This window comes from Carlito syrichta, unplaced genomic scaffold (assembly GCF_000164805.1).
Source record: "Carlito syrichta isolate Samal-C Ts95f unplaced genomic scaffold, Tarsius_syrichta-2.0.1 Scaffold301773, whole genome shotgun sequence".
Lineage (NCBI taxonomy): Eukaryota > Metazoa > Chordata > Mammalia > Primates > Tarsiidae > Carlito > Carlito syrichta.
The window spans coordinates 108,355-132,777 of NW_007245869.1; the positions used below are offsets into that span (position 1 = coordinate 108,355).

Here is a 24,423-nt window from a genome sequence, read left to right on the forward strand (position 1 = left end):
ACAGCCTGAGCAATACAGCAAGACCTTGTCTCTACAAAAATAAAAAGAAAATTTAGCCAGATGTGGTAGTGCATGTCCACAACCCCAGCTACTTGGGAGGCTGAGGTGGAAGGATTGCTTGAGCCCAGAAGGTGGAGACTGTAGTGAGCCATGATTGTGCCACTGCACTCCAGCCTGGGTGGCAGAGTGAGACCCTGACTCAAAATCAATCAACAATCCATCAGTAAAACAAACATGGGCAAAAAGTCTGACAGACATTTTTCAAAAGAAGACACACAAATGGCTGTCAGGTATACAGAAAGACAAAAAACAACAAATGCTGGCAAGAATATAGAGAAAGAAGAGTGCGGGTCACTGTGGTGGGCATGTAAAGCAGCACAGCCATTATGGAGAGCAGTAAGGAGGCTCCTCAAAAAACTAGCCCCAGAACTACCATGGGATCCAGCAATCCCACCACCAGGTATAGGTCCAAAAGGAGGAATGAGTGCATCCAAGAGACACCTGCACACACATGCTCATCACAGCACCATTCACAGGGGCCAAGATACGGAGTCAAGCTTAGCGTCCACTAGTGCATGAATGGATAAAGAAAATGTGGGCTCTGTATACAGTGGAATATTATGCAGTCATGAAAAGAAAGAAATCCTGTCATCTGCAGCAACATGAATGGAACTGAAGTAACCCAGGCACAGTAAGAAAAACATCACATGTCCTCACTCGTATTTGGGAGCTAAAAGCAGGTCTCATGGAGGTAGAGGTAGAATGGTGTATCCAGGGCTGGGGAGGGAGGAGAAGAAGGTGAAGGGGTACAAAAAAAAATAAGATAGGAGGGCTAAGTTCTAGTGTTCAACGGTACAGCAAGAAAATGAGAATGAACAATAAATAATTGTATATTTCAAAATAGCTAGGAGAATCATACTGTTCCTAACACAAAGGAAAGATAAATGTTTGAGATAAATATCCCAATTACCCTGATTTGATTAGTGCATACTGTATACAGCTGTTAAAATATGACATGTACCCCCAAATATGTATAACTATTATATATTAATAAAAATAATAATTATAAAACAATTCTTACCTCATGAATTCTGGCAATTCCACAGAGCAGGGTCACTTCTCCTGGAAACTTATCTAAGCCTTGTTTGAAAAGATTCAAAGCACTCACAGGCTGATCCAATGAGATGTAAACCTAAAAGCAACATACAGTTCAATAAAAATATATATTTTAAAAATAATTGTCTTGGACTTTTTTCTGCTTTTAAATAATAGTATTTGCTATGACAAGTTTATAATTGCTGATTAGTAACAAATTATCTCCTAGATATACAGTAAAAAATATTCAGAAATATGCACAATTCACTCCCAATGACGATGTTATTGCTTTATCACCACACATGTTGTATATGAAGCTTCATTTCCAATAACATCCTTTCCAATAGTGTTCATTCACTTATTCCTCCAACAAATGTGTGTCGTGGGCTTACTGCTGTCACAGGAACTGAGCAGTAGCAAGATGAGAAAGCATCAAGAGAGAATCTTTGGGACAGAACTGACAGGGGTGTGTCTACAGATAAGCAGGAAGGCATTAATTAGGAGACAGACGTTGAAGATAGATGCTTGAACAGGGGACCATGGAACAACGCCTGAATGAGAGCAGCTGTAACAGGGTGACGTGGGAGAAGGCCCCACATCAGAGAGCTGAGCAAGTTGGCGCCTAATGGCTTCTACTTACTTAGCAATTAGGACATTAGTACGGATCAACCACATCCTTAAATCTCCAAAACAGAGAACTGTGATTTTATGTATGAAAACAGGAGATTATGACACTTTTCTTCATGGTTTTGGACCCACTTTCTAAACAGCTAGTTTGTGCTTTGAAAAATGCCCAGATGGATACAACAGAAAACTGTTTGTATTATTTGTCACTAAGAAACTGATAGGAAGAGGGGTATGGATAAGAACTTCTTAATTTTTACTTAGACGCTTTGGAACTGCTTTATAAAATATAATAAATAACATATTAAGTAATATTAAATATTTAACGATTTTTAAATTAACAATTAGAAATTCTAAGAAACTATGTTGTTCCTAAAATCTGCTTGATTTCTATTACATAGCAACCATCCCCTCATATAGTAAAGGCAACATGTAAGTTTCACCCTGTTACAGCTGTTCTCATTCAGGCCTTGTTCCATTGCCTATAGTCATATAGGCAATAATGGATTTAAACAAGTCACTGTATGGAAGACTAGGTAAAACCATGCACTTAACAACAGTTAAAAAAAAAACAACTCATTTTTGCAACCACAAGGTAAGTGATTATCAAAAAGAAAATGACAGTCAAATACTGTGACCTGAGCCTTCATTTTAAGCTGCTTCTTTCCAAAAAGTTCACTGTGATGCTCAGAAACTTCAAGAATTTGAGCTGAACATATAATGTGCAGAAAATAACTTAGATACAAATAGAAACCACAATAGACATACTAAGACCAGTGCAGTAGATTTGATATGGTACAACTTGCATGTTGTTTCTTTGGGGTACGTTCATTTTTATTACCCTATTTAGGAACTAGTGGCCCTTCCTTTAACATCTCAGTTTCTTTTGAATCACCTTTACTACATGTTTAAATTTTAAAAACTCTTAAAGAAGATGGGGTACAGTGGCTCATGACTGTCTTCCCAGCACTTTGGGAGGACAAGCTGAGAGGATTGCCTAAGCCCAGAGTTTCTAGACCAGCCTGGGTAACTTGGTGAGACTTCATCTCTATAATAAATCAAAAAATAAACCAGGCAAGGTAGCGTGCACCTGAGGTTCCAGCTACTTGGAAGGCTGAAGTGGAAGGATCACCTGAGCCCAGCAGGTTGAGGCTGCAGTGGCTGTGAGCATGCCATTGCACTCTAGCCTGGGTAACAGAGACCCCAACTCAAAACAAACAAACAAACAAAAAAACAAAATCTCTAAAAGATACAACAAGAAGATGACATAACTACCACTTCACCATTTGTTTTTCGTTCAAAGTGGTCTTGACCAGCAAGGGTTAAGAAGTAACTTTATCTCAATACTGAAGAGTCTAGCTGGCCCTTCACTTCTGCTGTGGCTGTGGGTGACACCACGTGGCAATGAGTAGGCTCTGGATTCAGAGAGATGTGGGCTTGAATGCTGGCTCTTAACCCTGAAAACTGCACCCTCTTCAAATCTTATCTTCCTGAAGAGTACAAAGGAAATGATAAAACCCACCTTGCAGGGTTATGGGAGGGACAGATTGAACTGCATATATAACAAACATGACAAAATGTTTTACACTGAGTAGTTGCTCAATAAACGAGAAGTATTTTTTACATTAAAGCAGAACTGAGTAATTCAGGGCCCACACAAACATAGTCTCTATTCCCCACAACCTGCTCAGGTGGGAGACCAATGGGTTGTAGAAAAAGATGCCTCTCTGGGACCTGCTACTGATGGGGGTGGTGGCCGACAGTCTTCTCTTCTATACTAATAGGCAATATTTCAATCCTATTTATCATGGCAATCAACTTCTCCTGAGACATTACCTTCCTATGTTCTACCTGTTCCCTTGCTATAAGGAAAAATAAGTCAAATCGGAATATAGGTTGCCCAATACTCCTGAAGGAACTGTCAACTCTTCCCCTGCAATGGCCAGAATTTAAACATTTATTCCAGGAAGACAGATTTCACTCAAATTAAGACTTACTTACTTTTGCCAAGTAGAGAAAAGTATCTACCATTTCCTGCTGCTTCAAGGCTGATTTAAACTGTTTTTCTGCTTCACGATACATTCCTAACCTACAAACAGCAATTTGAAAAATTAGACATTCCACTTAAAAATAAATACCACATCATGCCCTGAGGCTATGAATAGAGACTAGTTATATCTAGGAGAGTAAGCGCACACCAAAGAAGGCCACGGTCCACACACATGTTAACATCGTGTGCACATGGCTTAACAGCAAGCTGCCTGCCTCCCATATTCATGGGTCCTGACCCCCAGATGGGAGTGAAGACTACAGCTGAAGCCTTGTCACAGCAGGACTAAGACTAATAGCTGCCAGTAAGCCAGGTCACCTCAGTTCACCACCCAAAGAGCTTATGATCAGTTGGACATATGGCCAGTGACCTGAATAAATGCTCGAGTCCCCATTTTACTGGAATAACAAAAAGATGACATTTCCTTGAAAACATCATCTTCTCTGAGAAAAAATGTTCATTTTAAAAGTCCATATCCTTAAACTTGTTTGATATAAGTAACAACTGCCACTTGAGTGACATAGCCATGCCACTGTATTACTCTAGGAATCTTTTCTCTTTTTCTTATTTGAGATCTGATTCTGAGAGTCCTAGTCTACAAATCTGAGATTTATTCAAACCGTTCTGATACCAGTGCCCATCTCTTCTGCCCAGGACATATTTTTGTCACCACTAAGCCAATCATTAAAACATACATGGGGCCAAGCATGGTGGCTCAAGCGTGTAATCCCAGCACTTTGGGAGGCCAAGGCGAAAGGATTGCCTGAGCCCAGGGGTTGAAGACCAGCCTGGGCAACTTGGTGACACCTCGTCTCTACAATAAATCAAAAAATTAGCTGGGCACGGTGGCACATGCCTGTAGTTCCAGTTACTTGGAAGGCTGAGGCAGAAGGATCACCTGAGCCCGGCAAATTGAAGCTGTGTTGGCTATGGGCAATGTGTCTTTGCACTCCAGCCTGGGTGACAGAGTGAGACTCCAACAAAAAAAAAAAAGCCAAAAAACCCCCACGCATGGCTCTTAATTAGCCTGTCCTTAGTAGACCTGTGAGGATTTCTCATAACTATTCACTCCTGGCCATTTAAGAACTACTTAGATGTTTTACTTTGTGAAATAAAATCAGAATGATATACAATATGTTCTGCTGTGCTATGTTCATTTAAAGACTTGAAAAAATAGCACTGATCTTTTTTTCATAAGCTAAACCTTAGGCACTGGTGTGGCTGATACCCACACAGCTGTTGTAGGCCTTGGGATTAAAGTGATTAAAGGTGACTCCAGAAGACTAGCCTACAGTTAGAAGATGTGGGATGTGGCAGAAGCCCCTACCTCCTCAAAGGTGCCATACATTTCAAAACAAGTATTTATAAAATGTTATCTAAGAACTCTACAGTGCTAAAAAAAAAAATCAGATGTATGCACATGACATCAACTGAGCATGCAAGTCATAAACATGTGACTGAAATATAGTCACTGAATCCGTGAGGTCAAACTATCTATAAGAGTCTGTAAATTTTTATCTAATAACTTTCCTCTTTCTAAAAATAATTTAAGGGAGATTATAATAAAAGATATATATAAAACAAAACTATGAAAATAGAAATAGATTTTTTAAAAACAATGGAGAAGGAAGGATAAACAAATTAAACAACAAATGAAAACACAATCAGATATATTGACCTACATGGAAGCCAAAGGCAAGAAGAAAAGATGAACTGTATCTTTTTATTACTACATACTCAAGAGATAACTTCTAGTGCTGTCAGAAAGGAATTTACCGCATGGATTCTTGTGCAAAGAAGACAAATGGGCCACATTCAAAGAAAGTCTGGGAATGATAAAATATCATTCAAGTTCATAAACGCAAGCCAATGTCAGGGTCAGACTTAGCCACCCCTGCCCCCCAAAGTTACCAACTTCGTCTCTTCCATTTAAGTCAATAAAATTGTGAAATATCAACTGCATGCACATTTCATGATGGTGAGGAGACATGAAACTGAAGCAGGTAACAACCATGTCCTTAAGGTGATGATCATTAGAGAGTGACAAGACAAGTTCACAAATAAATTTAATTGTATTATGGCCAATGAGGAAAAAAAGTGCTTAAAAGCAAAGGAGGAAGCAAACCAAGAAAGTGACAAACTATATTTTAGCTAAACTGGGGGCGCAGGGGCACTTCCAGATGGAATCAAGCTCTGAGTTTGAGCACACAGGCAGGGACATGCACAGCATGTCATGGAAACACCAAGGGGTTTGGTCTCATTGAAACAAAGGCCATAATAATGCTGGCCAGGCATGGTGGCTCACACCAGTAGTCTCAGCGCTAGAGAAACAATATGGGATTATGGGCATAGTAAGAGAACTGAGGCCAGAAAGCTGAGCTCTAATCCCTGCTCTGCTACTCACCAGCAATGTGAATCTGGACAAGCCACTTATCTCTGAGGCTCAATTTTTCTCATCTGGAAAAAGGGCTAATGATAGTCACTGCCTCAGAGCCACTGTGAGTTTTAAGTGAGATCACCAACAACATTCGGACAAACTCTCTCTTAACCATCAAGCGCTTCACAGATGTGAGGCACCCATGTATATAACAAGACTTGAGCATGAAGAGAACAGGGCTAGCAACCAGCAGACTCCAGTCCCAGGTCTGTTTCTAACTAGCTCCAGGGGCAAATCACAGCCATTCTCTGGCCTCAGCTTCCTCATCTGAAAAGGAGTATCCAGCCTGATGATCTCAAAGCCTCCCCCTCCCACTCTAAACCGTTTCAGCCTGAAAGACATCACGTTGTGTGTGTGTGTGTGTGTGTGTGTGTGTTTTGCTTTTACTTTTGTTTTTTCTGAGTCAGAGTCTCACTGTGTCACTCAGACTGGAGAGCAGAGGTATGTTCATGGCCACTACAACCTGGATCTGCTGGGTTCAGGTGATCCTTCCACCTCAACCTTCCAAGTAGCTGGAACTACAGGAACACAGCACCATGCCTGACTAATATTTGGATTTATTGTCGAAACGAGGTCTCGCTATGTTGCCCAGGCTGGTCTTGAATTCCTGGGCTCAGGCAATCCTCCCTCAGCTTCCCAAAGTGCTAGGATTACAGGCGTGAGCGATCGCACTTGGCCAGGCATCAGTTCTTATTGCTACATGTGATGGTTAAGTAAATGCTTTCTCAAGTAAGCCAAAGACACAATTCTCACTTCTTCATGACAAAACCTATCCAAAAAAGAAAAGTCCCAGACTTGAGACCCTAAGCCACATGGCCAATTCCAAGCCCACCACCAGTCATTGGAGCTTTACCTGTGATAGCATTTCCCAATCTGCACCTTCCACCACCAGTCCTTGTACTGAGAGTGCTCCGTGGACAGCGCAGCCAGGTCCAAAGCCTGGGAAAACAATTCACTTTAGATTAGTATTTTCATTTCTAACAATAAGCAGTCAGAAACATAAATTAAAAAATAAAACACATTACTAGCACCCATCAACACATGTGTTTGAAATCAGGCAGGAACTCAGGTTGCTCCTGTTCCCAGATGGCCCAGCCAATTTCCCTAATCAGTTCCCGACCGGAGGGCTGCAGCAGATGAGACAGAAACGCTGATCACAGGAAGCAGATGTCCAAACACTTGAGTCTGATCTTCATGTTCAAGGCACACAAGACTAATAGGAAGAAATGCTTACCTTTTTACCGCCCCCTCCCCCATGATTCAAAATGCCTCCAGGCTTGGTGGCGATCAAGCCTTCAGTGAGTAAGTCACAGTCTCCACTTTAAAGACAGAGGTAGAGAAGCAGAGAAAGGCTGAGTGGACAGAGAAAAGGTTTGAAAAACAGGATCCCAAGGTGGAACAAGAACAGGTGGGATGTGTAGGTGACTGTCGTCTTAGCAACCATCATTCCATTTTTTGGGCATCACCATCTGTCTCAGTAACTCTAAGGGTCACACTTCCTTTGGTCGCAGACTAAAAAGATCTCAGCTTCTTTCGTATTTTATATTAGTTTATCCCACAGCTTTAATATCCTCCGGCTTGCTCCTTCTAGTGTTTATTTAAGATGAGACAGGAAATTACTAAGTAGGAACAGGGATTTTTATTTTTTTAATGATTTCTGAGGAAGATTTATTTTATTTTGTAAGAGGTTTTTATTTTATTTAATTTTAATTTTATTTTATTTGAGATGAGGTCTCACTATGTTGCCCAGGCTGAATTCGAACTCCTGGGCTTAAGCAATCCTCCCACTTTGGCCTCTGAAAGTGCTGGGATTACAGATGTGAGCCATTGTACCCAGTCTGGAACGGATTTTGTACAGAGGAAGTGAACATTGTTATTGACAAAGGGGAAAATAAGTCAGTCTTTACATCAATGCGAAGCTCATATAAAGATCTCCATGTAAAGATTTGATGAAAAGACGCTGGGGTTATTAGTTAAAAGATAAATGACATTTTATAATACTTATTCTTTTTCTCTCAAGGTTGAAAATGTTTTAGTCTTGGGCTAGTGTTAATATGATCGCAACATCCAAAAGCTCCATTAAGCAACTCTTAGGTTTTTCAGTTCTATTATCTCAAAATATACCCTAAATTACTGTCCACTTCTGAATATTAACTCCTCTCTGAAATGAATGCCAGAAGAGTTCCTTGAATCTCCTGCTGCAAAATTAATTGTTTTGCCTTGTGTTCTGTCTTCTCTTGCTCCAGGAGAGACCTCTAAATATGCAAACTGCTATGAAGCAGTGGTGCCACCATGCTGAGCCACTAATGGATTTGAAAAGTCAACAAGTCTGCTTGAAAGCTATGGAAATTAGAACAAGCCACACACCACTTTCATGTGCTTATTTTTCTCCCCTGCCCTTACCAGAAATAAAAATGAAAGCAAAAAAATGAAAAGTCTAATTTCAATTAGCATTGTCTCTGGAAATATTAGGAAAAGGTATGTTCAATCTTGCCAATTCAGGCATGCTTGGTAAATATCTAAACATATTAACTGCAACTTAATCTTTTTTTAAAGACTTTTTCCAGAAAATAGATCATATTCACTCTTGTGTTTAATATGAAGAGAAGTTCTCTTTTTCAGAAAAAGATGTCATTCAACATTAAAAAAAATTTTTTTTTTTTACTAACTTCCCAAGGTTAAGTTTCGTGCTTGTTACAGGCTACTGGTGTTGCTTTCATACATGATCTTGAAACATGTCTTTCTATGGAGGGCCTGTAGGTTTGTGTGAATTCAACTTAAGATATTAATATAAATTACTGATACAGAATAAAAACAGTTAAAAAAATTGTACTTTAATAGTCATTCTTCAAATGAAGACTCAGGCTACACTAGAAAAAAACAATGTGACAAGGTTAAATGGCCCCTAAGCTCCCTGAGGACAGACACCTGCCTTTCACGTCTCTGCTGTTCTGGAAACCGCTCTGTACATAAGAGGCACAAACCTGTCATAGTAATAAAATGCATCGTTAAAAGCTATTAATATTTAAAATTGTTCAGCAGGGTATGATGGCTCATGTTTATAATCCCAGCACTTTTTGAGACTAAGGCAGGAGGATAGCTTGAGGCCAGGAGTTCAGGATCAGCCTGGGCAACACAGCAAGACCTCATCTTTACAAAAAATCTAAATTACAAAAAAATCCCAATTTTTTCAAATAAAAGACTATTCACCTAAATTTAAGAATCTTTGAATAATTTAATAAAACTAAAATCTAGATATTAATAAAAACTTATAATGTCATTTTAAAGTAATAAAAGTCGAAGAATGAAAGGAATCTGGATAGGTCTAGGTTTTAAAAACAGTCATTCTTTCACTATAGTTACAGTTGTGACAATTTCGGGACGATGAAATGAAAGAGCACATAGAAACAGATTCCAGAATTGCCACCCACTGCCACGTGGCTTCCGCAAGTGCTGTCAGTGCTGCCCTCACCAGAAATAAAAATGAAAGCAAAAGAATGAAAAGTCTAGAAAGGGAAGTGCAAGAACAGGAGGTGTCAGCCTTGAAGTGTGGGAACAGAAGGTATCACCCTCCACGGTTTTCCTAACATTCAGATACCCTTCCCGGCAGTCTCTATAGTGACCTGCGTGTGCTCCCCACTTCCAGATAAATACAGCATCGCCCACCCACACACCACCTAAGTTTTGCCAATACGACCCCTCCAAGACGAGAAAAGCACTAATAAAAAGTACTAAAATAGAAACAGAGTTCTCCATGGAAGGTCACTTTTACTCTTTCTTAACATTTAAATGCCACAGTATTTTGTATATTTGTCTATGGTACTCCATACTTGTGTGTGATACTGTCTTAAGAAATCTGAAAGTTACTCAAGGCATCTAATATAAAAGCATCTCTGACTTCTTCAGCATGTTAAAAAACACAATTTCTTTTTTTCTTTTTTCCAGTCTAAAACTGTAATGTAGAAAAATGCATGCTTTGAACTCATTATCTAAACCCTTCTTCCATTCAGAAAATAACATTTGTGGTAAAAGGGAAAATAACATTTTAATGGGACAATCTGATCCACAAGAGTAAGACAGACTAAGAAAATAGACCGAGGCGCCTGTGCACCTCAGCACTCCCAGCGCCTGTCACAGCACCTAATAGGTGACTTTAGCAGTATTTGTTTAAAGAATAAACGGATCAATTAATAAATCAGTAAATGAATCAGTAAATAAAATGCAAAACAGAGGAGCCAACAATTTCTGCTTTTCACTGAATAAAAACAAAAAAAGTTCTATTTTATATTCTAAAAAATGTGCACATGTGGAAATGATGGGTACACTTAAAGCACAGACTTCTTTGCCTCTGTACAATGCAACCACAAAACCAAAAACTATTTGTATCCCCTAAGCTATTGAAATAAAGAAAAAAAAAATGTGTGTGCATAACAGGGGCAAGCAGATGAATAGCAAGCAGAGTTCAATCAGTCTTTCTATTTATGACTGCCCCTAACTTATAAATAAATTTATAAATGAAAAGTTGCTATGACATTACTATTGAAAATTCTGAAAAATAAAGGTAAAATTAGTCTTAAACTCCAGTAGTGTGATGAGGCATAGCTGTCTATTTACTGCTGTGATCCAAGCTGTTGCCACAACGCAGGCATTTGACAAATATTTGTGGAATTAATACATCTTTTTTGGGGGGGGAGTGTTCAGAGTCTTGCTCTGTTGCTCAGGCTGAAATGCAGTGGCATGATCACTGCTCACTGCAGCCCAAACTCCTGTGTTCTAGTAATCCTTCTACCTTGGCCTCACGAGTAGATAGCACTACAGGCGTATGCCACCACACCTGCCAATTTTTTTTTTTTTTTAATAGAGGCGAGATCTCACTATGTTGCCCAGGATGATTTCAAACTCCTGGCCTCAGATGATCCTCCCATCTCAACCTCCCAAAGTACTGGGACTATAGGAGTGAGTTATTGCACCTGGCTATATTTATAGAATGAATATATCCTAACCTCCAAATAATCTTCATTTCTAAGTAATCCCTTCTAGTATCTGTCATAAATATATATATTTAGAGTTATAATTCTGACATACTAAGTGGTATACTTTTTGGCTTAACATAAAATAAATATTTTTATGTTTCTGCCAATTTTTATAATTGTGATTTTTTTGGGGGGGAGTTAGGGTCTCTCTGTCACCCAGACTACAATGCAGTGAAGCAATCTCAGCTCACTGCAGTCCAAATTCCTGGTTTCAAGTGATCCTCCCACCTCAGCCTCCCAAAGTGCTGGGATTACAAGCATGAGCCACCATGCCTGAATATAATGATAATTTGTAATAGCTGCATAATATTCCATTATGCTAGTTGTTATAATTTACCAATCTTGTCCTCTATTGTTAAGCATTTAGGTTGTCTCCTCAGTATTTTTGCTATTACATCTAATGCTACAATGAACACCACTGCAAATAGCACACTTTATTTTTCCTGAAATTTACCAAAAAAGTGAAAAAACAGAGGCAACTGAAATAAATATTTTATGGCTATTTGCTCTATATGATCGTATTGACTTCCAAATTGTTGAACCACCTACAATGCTATCACCCATAATGTCTAACAGTTTGCTGCATTCTCCCCCAGGATTTTTTTTTTCTAATCATACATATAAAATTCTAAGTCCAAAGTCTCTTTAGTTTCTGTTGTTGTTAGTGAGAAAGTACCTCCGTAATGCGCTTCTTTACTGGCCTTTTTCTAATGTAAATTTTCTGTTGTGTGGGTCCTTTCTATTTGCATAACAATGTTTTAAAAATGAAAATCAGCTCTTTTATATATAACAAACACTAATATTTTTCAATCCTGCTTAATGTACTCCTAAGTCCCTTCTCTTGTCCTTTTACTTCTGATTTTGTTTCTGTTCACTATTTAGAGATTATGTATACACATCAGTACGTCTTTTTTCTTTGTGACTGCTTCACAAATCCAACCAGACTTATGAACTATTCCATTGTTTGCTGGTTTGGATTTTTTAAATTTTTCACTGAACAAATGTAAAAGAAAGTCTCTAAACAAATTTTCTCTACAGTGCTATGCAGTGTAATGAATTATACAGACCTATTTTTAAAAGTCAACAATTTTGTTCAACATTGTCTCTAGTATAGAAAGAGTCTTTTACTCTACCTAAGGAAAAAAACAACATTTATAAACGAGGACTCAGGTTCACAGTAGTGTTTCCTGTAGCCTCCTTGTTCCTGAGACACATTGAGTCATGCTTGCTGTCTCTGTGCTGTTCACTCACTGACTTCTCTTTCTGAGTCAGAAAACACACCCTCTGGTTTATCAGTTTGCTAGAAAGAACATGGCCTTCAAGTCCTGCTCACATTCCCCAGCTCTGTTTTCCTACATTGCAGCTGTCTACTGACCATTGCTTTTTAAACTACTCTGTTCTATATCAGTGGTTTCCAATGTTGCCTGAAAATCAGACTGCCTGCTGAGTACTTTTTTTTTTGAGAAAGCAGGATTCATTGAGAGGACAGAAAAGCTCCAGTGGGAGGGGACTCGAAGGGGTCTGAGCACTTTTTAGCAACAAACACCAGATGTCCCCTTGGAGATTCTGATTCAGGAAGTCTAGCAGGGCTTTTCCCTTGAATGCAACCAGGCACTGACCTTATCACACTTATTTGTACAAATGTTCCCCTGAACCTAAAAGTGGATTTTAAAGAATTAGCAATTCTCCAATCTTTAATAACTTCATCTGCTTATAAGGTAAGAAATAGAACATTTTTTAATCTAAACTCCCCAAGTCAGAAAAATTACAATAAAAGAAAATAGCATGAATTCAGGACTTACAGTCTTAACATCATTTTCATGGTGAAAGATATACTCAAACAATGCCTGTGAAGAAAACAACGTCAGAGATACATTAGATTGTTTTTTGTTTTTTAGATTATATTTTAACAAAGCACTCTAAAGCACTGGGATTTATAGGTAGAGGGTCTAGCCATCCTTTTTTACTGTCATTTTCACTTTTTCAAATAATACTATTTACAGCTGATTCTAATTTTTACAGAATACAAACGGAAAAGCTCAAAGAACTGAACTTTTTTTCACATTATACTAACATACTGTTTAAATTAAAAGGGTTTTTAAACATATATATAATATATATAATTATAAAAATATGTTTAAAAAAATATATATATATCTTTTTTTTTGAGTCAGAGTCTCACTCTGCCACCCAGGCTGGAGTGCAGCGGCACCATACCCGCTCACCACAACCTTGACCTCCTGGGCTCAAGTGATCCTCCTACCTCAACCTCCCGAGTAGTTGGGACTACAGGTATACACTAACATGCTGGGCTAATTTTTAAATTTTTTGTAGAGATGAGGTCTTGCCATATTGTCCAGGCTGGTCTCAAACTCCTGGGTTCAAGCAATCCTCCTGCCTCAGCCTCCCAAAGTGCTGGATTTATAGGCATGAGCTACCACTCCCAGCCAAGAACCATTATTTTTAATACTTCACCCAACTCATCTGAATAAATAAGTAATGGTACAACCTCTTCCCATGATACTACTGTTACACTTGAAAGAGGCTAGCTCCCCTGGAAGATATCAAGATCATTAACAGAGAAGACTTGAAAGCAACCAATTTAACATAAAAACACAAAGAAACAGGACAAGGCCTTTCTTTTAAAAGAAACACTGTAATTGTCTCTCCATTTGTTCTGTTATTAAGAAAAGTTAAGAGTGCAGTTGGTGCTCCCACTGCCATGAAAGGGTTGTTACTACACCCAAGACAGTGTCAGAGTCACCACTGATACCACACGCGAATGCCAATATGAAAACTCAGTCCTAACAGGTCAAGGCAAGGTGGGGGCAGAGACAGAATAACCTGGGTTATTCCTCCAACACACTAAAAGAGCACAATATCTGGTTCAAGCTAAATCTAGCAACAGGCCAGGTCTGTCCTGGATGTATCCTGATTTAATTGAGACAAATGCCCCTGCTGACCATACTCCTGCTTAGAAAATAGCAACGTATCAGTCAGCCGGCCAGTTGCCCAAGTCAATGGCCTTGAAAGGTCAGGAAGCAGAAGTCCATATGCACCACTCATAAAAGAAAGAGGAACATGAAAAGCTTTACAATTCTGCTTTGTGGAGTTGGCCAGATTACTGTGAAACAAGAATTTAAGACAAAGCAAATTTTATAAGTTTAAGCATGATTATAGGCCAATTCTCTGCCTGCCAAAAGGCATTTTCTTTTTCAGATTTAAATTCCAAGTCTGTACAGCTAGTGTCCATTTTTATTTTCCCTACAGAGTTTGATATTTAGCAAACGTATGTTTACACATGTTAAGCTCCACCAGAACTGAGATTTGGAATGAGCTCAGATTCATGCAGAAAGTTCACAGGGATTTTAGTTAAAAACCTGGATTGGACTTAAACCAGTTTCCAGAAGATAAGCACACCTGCCTTGGAGTCATCCCAAGCTCACCTCCAAGATTACAGACACCTTCCTTTCTCTCTCTCTCCTCCCCTCTTCCCCCTCCATTCTTCTCTCCTACCCTCCCCTCTCCTACCCTCCCCTCCCCTCCCCTCCCTTCTATCTCTATCTCTCTCTCTCTCTCTCTCTCTCTCTCTCTGTGTGTGTGTGTGTGTGTGTGTCTCCCTCTGTGCCTCTCATTTTCTCTTTAATTTAAAGGAGCGTTTATCTTTGAGTAGTTATAGTTACTAATATAGTTGCTTGCCACAATCTGGCTTGAGTAATCCTTGTGGAGTTGCCTAATTAATTACTAATTTGGAGAACACATTTTTTTATCATCCTTTTGACATTTCTAAAATCTGACAAGGATAGAAAATTATTTTTCTTGAGAACAGTCCAAGCTAAACACATACACACACACACACACACACACACACACACACACACACATACAGATCACCTGTTAAGCTTCATTCTAGGAAGACGATGGTACACACATGCTTTCTTTGTTATAAATTACTGCTCTTTATCAAAGAAAAAGAATTTCCTGCAATAATGGTATAAGTACTTTATTTCTCAGTGACTTTCTTTAACTCAGTTAAGTCAAAGACTTAAATTTTATATTAGAGAAAATATTTCCATTTCAGTCGAGACATGGCCTTTCCTTTACAAATTTTTATACATTTTCTACAATGTCAGTTTCATCATACTTCAGAACTTAAAGTCATTTTAAGTACATACCTTTGCCAATTTAGGTTTCTGGGAATATTTTGTTAAATTCAGTCTAGATAAATTTATAAATGGTCCATCAGGACTTGTAAGCATGGAAGCCTATGGAAGGAAAACAACAGAAAGAAATCAGAAACTTGTTGAAACCTCAATTAAGTTTAATGTGCATAAAAATCACAAAGGCAGAACCAATAAACAGAATCACTTTCAAAACTCTTCTCTATAATTCTCCATTATAACAACAGTGGAAAATAATGTCACATGACACCAAGTTACTCTGGCAACACAAGGCTACTGGAAAGCTGAAGAGTTTACCGTGCCAAGCCTGACAAATCTCCCAGAGGAGCTGGTGATGGGGCGAGCTGTATAGGCAGTCCTAGGTGTCCTGATGGCCTGTTCCATGGTGCCCGGCCTCCCACTCTGTGTGCTGGGCCTCAGGAACCCTGTGATGGGTCTTCCAGCTTGAGTGACTGGCCTGTGAAGAGAGTAAATTGTTATAATACAAAGAAAGACCAGCAATATCTGGTGGCAGAGGATACAAAACAGAAGCTCACACCTCACAGCTTGACTAGGCCCTCCAGTCTGGTTAGATCCAGGGAGTTTCAAGGATGTTCCAGGGCCTAGGAGATAAGATGAAACATTCCATTTACATGTTATTTATTAATTTATAAAAATTATCAGCTAATGCAATTTTCAGTACTGTGTTGGCCTGGGAAAAAGACATCAACAGCAAAAAACATGTCTCAGGGAATCAAGTTTGAGATTAATATTTAATGAGTACCTATTATGCTGCTTATGCTATCACATTCAATTTTCATGTTAAACCTGTACAGTAGGGAGTATAAACCCATTTAACAAAGGTTTGCAGAACTGAGAAAACAGGTCAAGCTTGTAGTAGAGCCAGAATTCATACTGAACATTAACAGGTTTCAATGTACAAATCTATACTCCTAATTTATTATTTTTCATATAAACTTATCTCAATAAAAGTTAATTTACCCGCAATATCTAGAATTTAGATATTTTAACACTAAGAGAACAAAATAATGGGGAAAAAGTCATCTTAACATGAAGCATGTATACTTTTTCTTCAACTTCCATTTGAAGCTTCAAAACAGTTATTACCTTCCAAAATATACACGACTGGGAACCACATCAGCTAATAAACCCCAGCAAGACCCCCACACATTATGGTCATCACCCAATACTACAGGCACCACCACATCTGGGAGCGGGGTACGGGGCTCTGTGACAAGCCTCATAGACATTCACAGTCCTCACGCCAGCTCACCACCTCATGCACAGCTTGGAGCAAGTTACCTTCCAAATCCCTCCAACCAAGGGATACTGTCTAATGATGATTTTTCACGAAATCCTTTTAGAACACTTCTATTGCTTGGATGCTTCCCAGATTCATAATCTTCTGATATATTAGACACGAAGTTAAAATAGATTGCAGGCCAGGTGCAGTGGCTCACGCCTATAATCCCAGATTTTGGGAGGCAGAGGTGAAAGGACTGCCTGAGCCCAGGGGTTCCAGCCCAGCCTGGGCAACTTGGTGAGACCTCGTCTCTACAATAAGTCAAAAAATTAGGCAGCCTACTTAGAAAGCTGAGGCAGAAGGATTGCCTAAGTCCAGCAGGTTGAGACTGCAGTGGCCATAAATGTGTCACTGCACTGCAGCCTGGGCGACAGAGAGACACTCCAACTCAGAATTAAAAAATAAAATAAAATAAAATAGATTGCATTTTTATAAATTACTTTAACAATGCATAATATAGCTTTTATTGGAAAATAGTTATACATTAATCTCACACCTTAAGTTTAAGATAATATAATAGAATCGTGGGGGAACAAGCCTTTATGCCATAAGGCAGAATAGAAACTATTTACTTGAGGTAATGTCTTTTTTATGTATATATGTTCATGTATGTATTTTTCATGTATGTTTCATATACATAATATTTATGTATATTCCTACATATATATAAAGTATAGACATATAGAGATATCTATCTATGCATATTTCTTGTATACACAGTATTCCTCCTCCCAGTAGCATCTCATTAGCTGAAAACCCAACACGTACGTGGAACTTGAGCAATGGCATTCTCATCCAGAATCATCTCTGCAATTCCCTCCAGATCCACATCGATCTCATCCACATACACCATTTCAGTCAGTGCTCGTGCTTTTAAAATCCAAACTGCCTAAAAACCATGAATAAACAAGCATTAGAAACACTGCATCGCTTCTAGAAGCTGATACCCCTTTATTTCTATTATTTCATTTCTTACTAAACATGTCTAATAAACATGCATTATTATATTGTAAAAGACCAATATAAAAAACAAATAAAAGTAGGAAAGGTCATTATTAATCAAGAAACAACCAATGTATCAACTGCCTGGTAAATAAAAGTGTGATATTACCTGGTAGTCTTCTAACACTCCTTTTTATAAGTAAAAGATCTTTAGAGGAAAATTTTACTAAAATAATAATTTGAAGACAAATGAATAAAGTGACAGTCACAGTGTTTTTTCTGCCTTCCTCCTTCAGGGCCATGTCCTTCACAAAGCCATCCCTGGGTCTGATTCTAAACCTACCACTTTTTCTCACAGAGAATTCTTCTCATATCTCTATCATTGCACCTAACCATAGTTGACAAGCACTATGATTATTTGGACAAACGTTAGCTTCCCTTCCCCGGAATGCAAGCTCTTATACCTAGCTCACTTTTGAATTTTCCATAATGCCTATGGCTTCAAGAAATGTTGGTTGAATTAATCCAAGATCAATTCCCAGTAACAAAAAAACACTGGCTGCTTTGTGATCTAGTCAGCAAAACTCCTGCTAGACAGTAGGGGGAGATAACTGAGGAATCTAACCTGGAAAGTATCAGCTTCACTTTACCTAGAAAAATTCAACATAAAGGTGAGCACAATTCAATTTCTTGTAAACATATGAAACTGCTTTATCAAAGGATTTTACCTTTCTGCTTCACTAATAGAACAGCAGCAGAGAACATGAACCCCAGCATCCTGTGGAGGATTTGGGGAGAAGCAGCACAGAACTAGCTAGCAGCACAGAACTAATTCCAGAGCCCAGAGGAAGGGGCAGCAAGGAAAATCTGGGGAGGAACTCAGGCTCAGTATACCAGGCACATGGCTGTGAAGCAGGCTGAGTGAAGGCTAAGAGCAGGGAGAACAGAGGAGAGCTACAGAAGGTCTGAAAAGTCTTCCATGAGGAGGCCAGGACACACTCACTCAGTCAATCTATGGTCACTGAGCACTCCTAGCTCAACAGCATCAGGCTAGCCTCTGAGAAGGAAACCCGAGAAGATTAAAACGGGGATTCTAATTCCCTGTACACATCACCTGGATTGAGTGCCTGGCAAAGCGGTGTGAGTTGATGCCAAGTGTGTGTGGTGGAGAAAACAGGTTTCATGCAGACTGGAAAGTGAAGACCCTCTTGTGGGCTAACATAACTGGGGTGCATGCATGAACATTCTAAAAGAAAAGAATCGTGAACATAAAGCAGCCTGCCTACATGATATAGCTAGGTTCCAACAGTGAAATTAGATTGCTTAGATACTTAGCTTTTGGATGCTACTTTTCTGGTGAAGGTTTACTGGATTCCTATTAAATAATTTAGGACAAGATGTCTCAATTGTCATGTGTGACTTTAGCACATTTGAGTAGAATATGCATAGAATATGCACTCAAAAACTAATTTATTTGTTTAAAAAAAGATCACTACCAACAGGAACTGCGTCTAGTTGTGGGAGAAGTATAGAAGCATTATGGAAGTATAGAAAAGCTCAGGCAAGCCGGTAGGTTTCTGCAGCCTTCCGGGGCTCAGGGCCAGCCACACCAGCTGGTACTAAGGCTTCATTTAGCTTCAATGATGGAAATAAGCAATCCCAACTGACTTTAATCTCCACCCTTCATACACCCTGCAAGTGTCTGCTAGCTTTTACTTTCCAAAAGTGCATTCTCTGCACGGCACTCACTTGGGCTCTGCTGGTCCCTCCCACATCCCTAGGGCGTACCTACTGTGTGCACATCCTGGCGATACAAAGATAAGGACATCATGGCCCTAGTTCTAACATGACAGAATCTCTGTCATGGGAAAAATGTCATAACAAAAATTAAAAACAGGGCCAGGCATGGTGGCTCACACCTGTAATCCCAGGGCTTTGGGAGGTCGAGGCAGGAGGATCGCTGAAGCTCAGGAGTTTGAGACACAGTCTCCACAAAAAATAAAGTTAGCTGGGCATGGTGGCACATGCCTGTAATCCCAGCTACTTGGGAGGCTGAGATGGGAGGATGGCTTGAGCCCAGGAAGTTGAGGCTGCAGTGAGCCATGATAGTGCCACTGCACTGGAACCTGAGCAAGAGTGAGATCCTGGCTAAAAAATTAAATTAAATTAAATTAAAAAACAGAAGAACGTGCTGTGAGAGGGCAGAGGCAAGGCGCCCAGTTGCCTGAGGTTCATGGAAGGAAGGAAGAAAGCATGGAAGAGAAGACCTGGACCCAGAGGCTAGGCAGAGAGGGGAAGGCCAAGGACAGAGGCAGGCCGGCTACTGGGCCATGCATGTTTGGAAACCCAAAAGAGGTAAATATGGTTGAGGGAGCAGGTTCAGCTGAGGAAGCAGTTGGACAGGCTGGGAAGGGCAGGGACCAGGTGCCACAGTGAGGCTGTGAACTTTCTACCTGGCAACAAGGAGCTCCTGAGCCTTCAGAGCTAAGATTTGAAGTCCTACTCAAATCAGGTTTCTAAATGCCAAGATGTGTGATTATATTACCAGCTGTATAGTGGGCTATTCATTATCCATGCACACATTTTATTTTTACTATGTTCAAGTTCATACTGTTATCTCAGAGTCCAATCCATCACACTTCTTGATATCCATCCTATACCATGACCTCTTAAATATTAAAGAGGTACAAATGTTGTATATTAGCCTAAGCAAAACATCAGAAAGAAAATCCTTCCCTGTCAGATAAATAGACTCCAGAAGTCAAATAGGAACATCTTTTTAAAAATTTTATTCCATAAGAATCCACTTTTTCAAAAAGGTAAATAAATGTATATTTGTTTCACATTTCTAAAATCTAAGTCTTAAGAAACAGAAATGATGGTAGATTTTTGATATTTAAATATCTGTAATAAAATCGACTTAAACTATCATTCAGTTTCAAATTCAATCAGGGTTTGAGAAAATTAATCTTCCTGACTTTCCCTCTGTCCTAACAAAAAATGACCTTGAAAATCACATATCACTGCTTGATTAAACATCAGACTGTTTTCAAAGAACTGCTCCTGGCAATAAGAATGATTCTTGAGATTTTAATGAAAACAGCAGATGGGGCTTTGGCTTTAAAAAAATAATAAAATTTTTCAATTTTGGAAACAAGCCAGGTATGTTTTACAACCCTGAAATCCTCTGCCTATTAAAAAAAATAATAAACAAAAAAAATGTTCAAAACTAATCAGTGATTAAAATAAAATGTATGACAAAGCCCAGACAGTAATCCCAAACTCCCCTTGAATCTGAGTAAAAATATAAGTTCATTTTTCAAATATGTTTAACTTATCAATAAATGGTAGATCATCAATTTTTAAAAACAGTTATTTCTGTAAATTTATGTTAATATCTATGTATTAAAGTATTGTATTATCAACAAAAGTAAGAATAGATGCTCAGGAGGATTTTTTAAAAAGGAAAAGCGCAGATTCTCTCAACTAAATGAACAATCATCATATCAATTACCTCCCCATCATAACACAATATCTATAGGACATCACTCTTGAGGCCAAAACCTGCCAGAGAACATCAGGACAATACTGACTTTCTTGTTCTGCCTTCTGTGACATTAATCCAATTTTAGTTATGAAAATAAACATACGAAGAGGTAAAAACTCTGCTGACCGAGCAAAACATGTTTAAATTATTCTGCTCCTCTTAATACAGAATGCAAGGCCAGTAGTTTAAAATGGTGAGAAACAATTTTGCTAGGTTATTCGTAGAATAAGGCTACCAAAGGAACAGTCCATCTGTCCTGATTTAGACTTCATAAGAATCAGTACCAACTGATACTCTCTGCCTACTCTAAGAAACGAACACTTAGGCACAAAATATTGAATTGCTATGGAAAAGTCTCATTTCTTTTGAAGTTATTAAAATGCACAACAGAAGAAATCCAAAAAATGTGAACAGTGAGGTCAAAAGAAACCAGCCCACCATGTCCTGTTTTCGATCATTATCCAGTGGTTAATTAAGTCCACGGTAACAGAACATGAAAGTAATGCAAATCCAGGTGCTTCAGGGAGCCCCTGTGCTAGTCTGAAACTTTGAGATACAATCTACAGTTTCAAAGCCATTTCTACAATACAAATCATTAATGTTTTAACTTAATTTTAATCAAAAACTTCCAAATTTCCTAAGAACAAAAACGACATTACTTATCATTTAGACCCTTCCTGAATGACTTGTACGTATATTATGCAAAAAAAACCCCAGTTGTTCCCCATCTATCAGTTTGGAAATCAAGATTATGACCATTCAAAAGACACTTCATCCTTTTAAAGAACAGTCACATTTCAGCCTGTTGACAGTGTTTGCTTAAGACTCCACAGGATCCATCAAAGGACTTGGTAAAATACTTTCTATTCAAAAGGTTTGATGATTACTCATATGAACCCTGCATGAGGGTCAAGTCACTTCCTTACTTAAAAACACTGTTCTCATTCCATCCACCTGGCAGGGCACACACCTGGCCATGTCATGCCCTCTGATGCCTAGCTCTCCATATCCCTCCTCTTGACTCACAGAATCACTGGACACTCAGGCTAAAAGTTTCACTGGCCAGGTGTCCCCATCTCTACCACACCTGCCCTCCCCCAAGGCTTCCTTCCAGTTCATTCCCTTGTGTCTTATCCAGGTGGCAAGTCTCTCAGGCTGTCTCCTCAACCATGTTGATCCGGTAGACCTGGCTGCCTGGCCAGTATTCCTCCCTCCATCCTTTTCTCCTTCCTTCCTTTCCTTCTTCCTTCTCTCTCTCTTCCTCCTTCCATCCCTTCTCCCCCCTTCCCTCCCTCCTTCCTCTCTAGCTCGTTCCTCTCCTTCCCTCTCTTCTTCCTTCTTCCCTCCCTCCCCGGCTTCCTTCCTCACTGCTGTGGCAGGTTCCTCCCTCCAAAAGCCGCCTGGTCAGTTAGAGTTAAGAACTTTCTTTACTCAAGACATGCTGTCCTATCCCTCAGCCCTGCCAGACACTGTGGCTCTGTGGACTCCCTGGCTCCTTTTCTTTTTTGGGTTGGAGTCTCACTCTGTCACCCAAGCTGGAATGCAGTGGTACACTCATGGCCACCGCAGCCTCGACCTGCTGGGCTCAGGCGATCCTTCCACCACAGCCTTCCAAGTAGCTGAACTACAGGTAAGTGCCACCAGACCTGGTTAATTTTTTATTTACTGTAGAGATGAGGTCTCGCCAAGTTGCCCAGACTGGTCTCAAACCCCTGGGCTCAGGTGATCCTCTTGTCTCAGCCTCCCAAAGTGCTGCGATTATAGGTTTGAGTCACCGCGTCCAGCCTCTGGCTCCCTTTCTAACCCACGACTCCCCTCACCACCTTCTTTCTTCTTCTCAGCCTACTAGTTGATCTTAGTCATTTCTATTGAAGCACCTAGTCTTAATGAGTAGACTGCAGTAGTTCTACAAGGCTATTCATACACACAGAAGAACTGAAAATATAATCGTTTATTACGTAAGGAGGTACAGAATGTCTAGTAGATATGGCTAATTTTATAACACCACAAGTAGTGGTGTTATAAAATATAAAATGTTCTAATCTATAGCAACAACCAAGTAACAGCAATGACAGTATTCTCTAAAGATTGCAGCTACATCTTTCTTTACCTGAGACACTGGCAATTCAGGATCTGGTCCCTGCAAAGCATTAAAAAAAATAGTAAACACTTTTAAGAAATACAGTTTTTAAAATAAAAAGTCTTAATGACTAGCCAAGTATTTGTAGGTGAACTCTTAACTCATTCAACAAAAATCCAAAAATTAACAGTAATCTTCCCCTACAAGTGCTCTTGTCTCAAGAATTCTGAAAAACTAATATACACCAAAGAGTGCTATATTTTAACCTCAACTACTTATTTAATGAGGACAATACATCTCAGAAATTATGAATAATTCTGTAACTGTACCAAGGAAACATTTCCTTAGATTCAAGAATAAGTTCATGATGGTTAAAACATTCCGAATTTAATTACTTAGGAAGGAGAAGGAAAATCCAAACAATATGAACCCCTCTAGTACATCTAAATATAATGGGATTATGGCCAACAATAAGAAAATAATTCTGACTGTAATGTCCTCTAAGATATTTTTATAAATAAACTATATAATATGCATTAGTGCCAGATCATCTCAGCATGTGAGTTTAAACAGAAACCTACTGGTTAAAAAATCAAACTTATAACAAATTTATTTATAAAACATCTACATTTACATGTTTAGTCAGCAGCATCTGCTGAGCACTTAACCTGGAGCATGTTTTATTGGGGAAACGACTAAGCAACAGAAAAAGGAAAAAAAAACAAAAAGAACCCTTGCTTTCTATGGCTCTAAAATCCAAAAAAGAATATCCCAAATATCTTTAAGACTATTATTGGTACCCGCAGTGTGCAAACTGGTCACCATCTAAAGAGAGACTATTTATTTAGCATGATAAATGGCAAGCACGAGGGGAAAAGGCTAAGCTAAGCTGGAAAGTGAGGCCCAGGGGTTGGAATTTTAAGAAGATTTGGCAATCAACTGAACAGAGCACAGAAGAGCAACTAGGCTGTGTGTGGTAGCTCATGCCTATAATCCTAGCACTTTGGGAGGCTGAGACAGGAGGACAGCTTGCACCTTGGGGTTCGAGACCAGCCTGGGCAACATAGTGAGACATCATCTTTACAAAAAATCAAAAACTTGGCCAGGCATGGTGGCACATGCTTGTAGTCT

The 24,423-nt window shown here is 39.2% G+C and overlaps 1 protein-coding gene across 5 annotated transcripts in view; it reads right to left on the reverse strand.

Moving 5' to 3' along the window:
• The window catches only part of TTC8 (tetratricopeptide repeat domain 8), a 53,891-nt gene that overhangs the window by 19,677 nt on the left and 9,791 nt on the right, over positions 1 to 24,423 (reverse strand). For 3 of the 5 annotated variants that reach the window (XM_021710968.1, XM_008055197.1, XM_008055198.1), the window contains exons 2-9: positions 17,492 to 17,612; positions 15,959 to 16,022; positions 15,718 to 15,877; positions 15,415 to 15,504; positions 13,042 to 13,086; positions 7,060 to 7,145; positions 3,721 to 3,808; positions 1,082 to 1,192 (exon numbers count right to left, since the gene is read on the reverse strand). In XM_021710968.1, coding sequence (XP_021566643.1) covers positions 1,082 to 1,192; positions 3,721 to 3,808; positions 7,060 to 7,145; positions 13,042 to 13,086; positions 15,415 to 15,504; positions 15,718 to 15,877; positions 15,959 to 16,022; positions 17,492 to 17,612 — 765 coding nt within the window. Of the gene's footprint in view, positions 1 to 1,081; positions 1,193 to 3,720; positions 3,809 to 7,059; positions 7,146 to 13,041; positions 13,087 to 15,414; positions 15,505 to 15,717; positions 15,878 to 15,958; positions 16,023 to 17,491; positions 17,613 to 23,322; positions 23,353 to 24,423 lie in introns of all 5 variants that reach the window. The other 2 variants (XM_021710967.1, XM_021710969.1) reach the window with 2 other exon arrangements.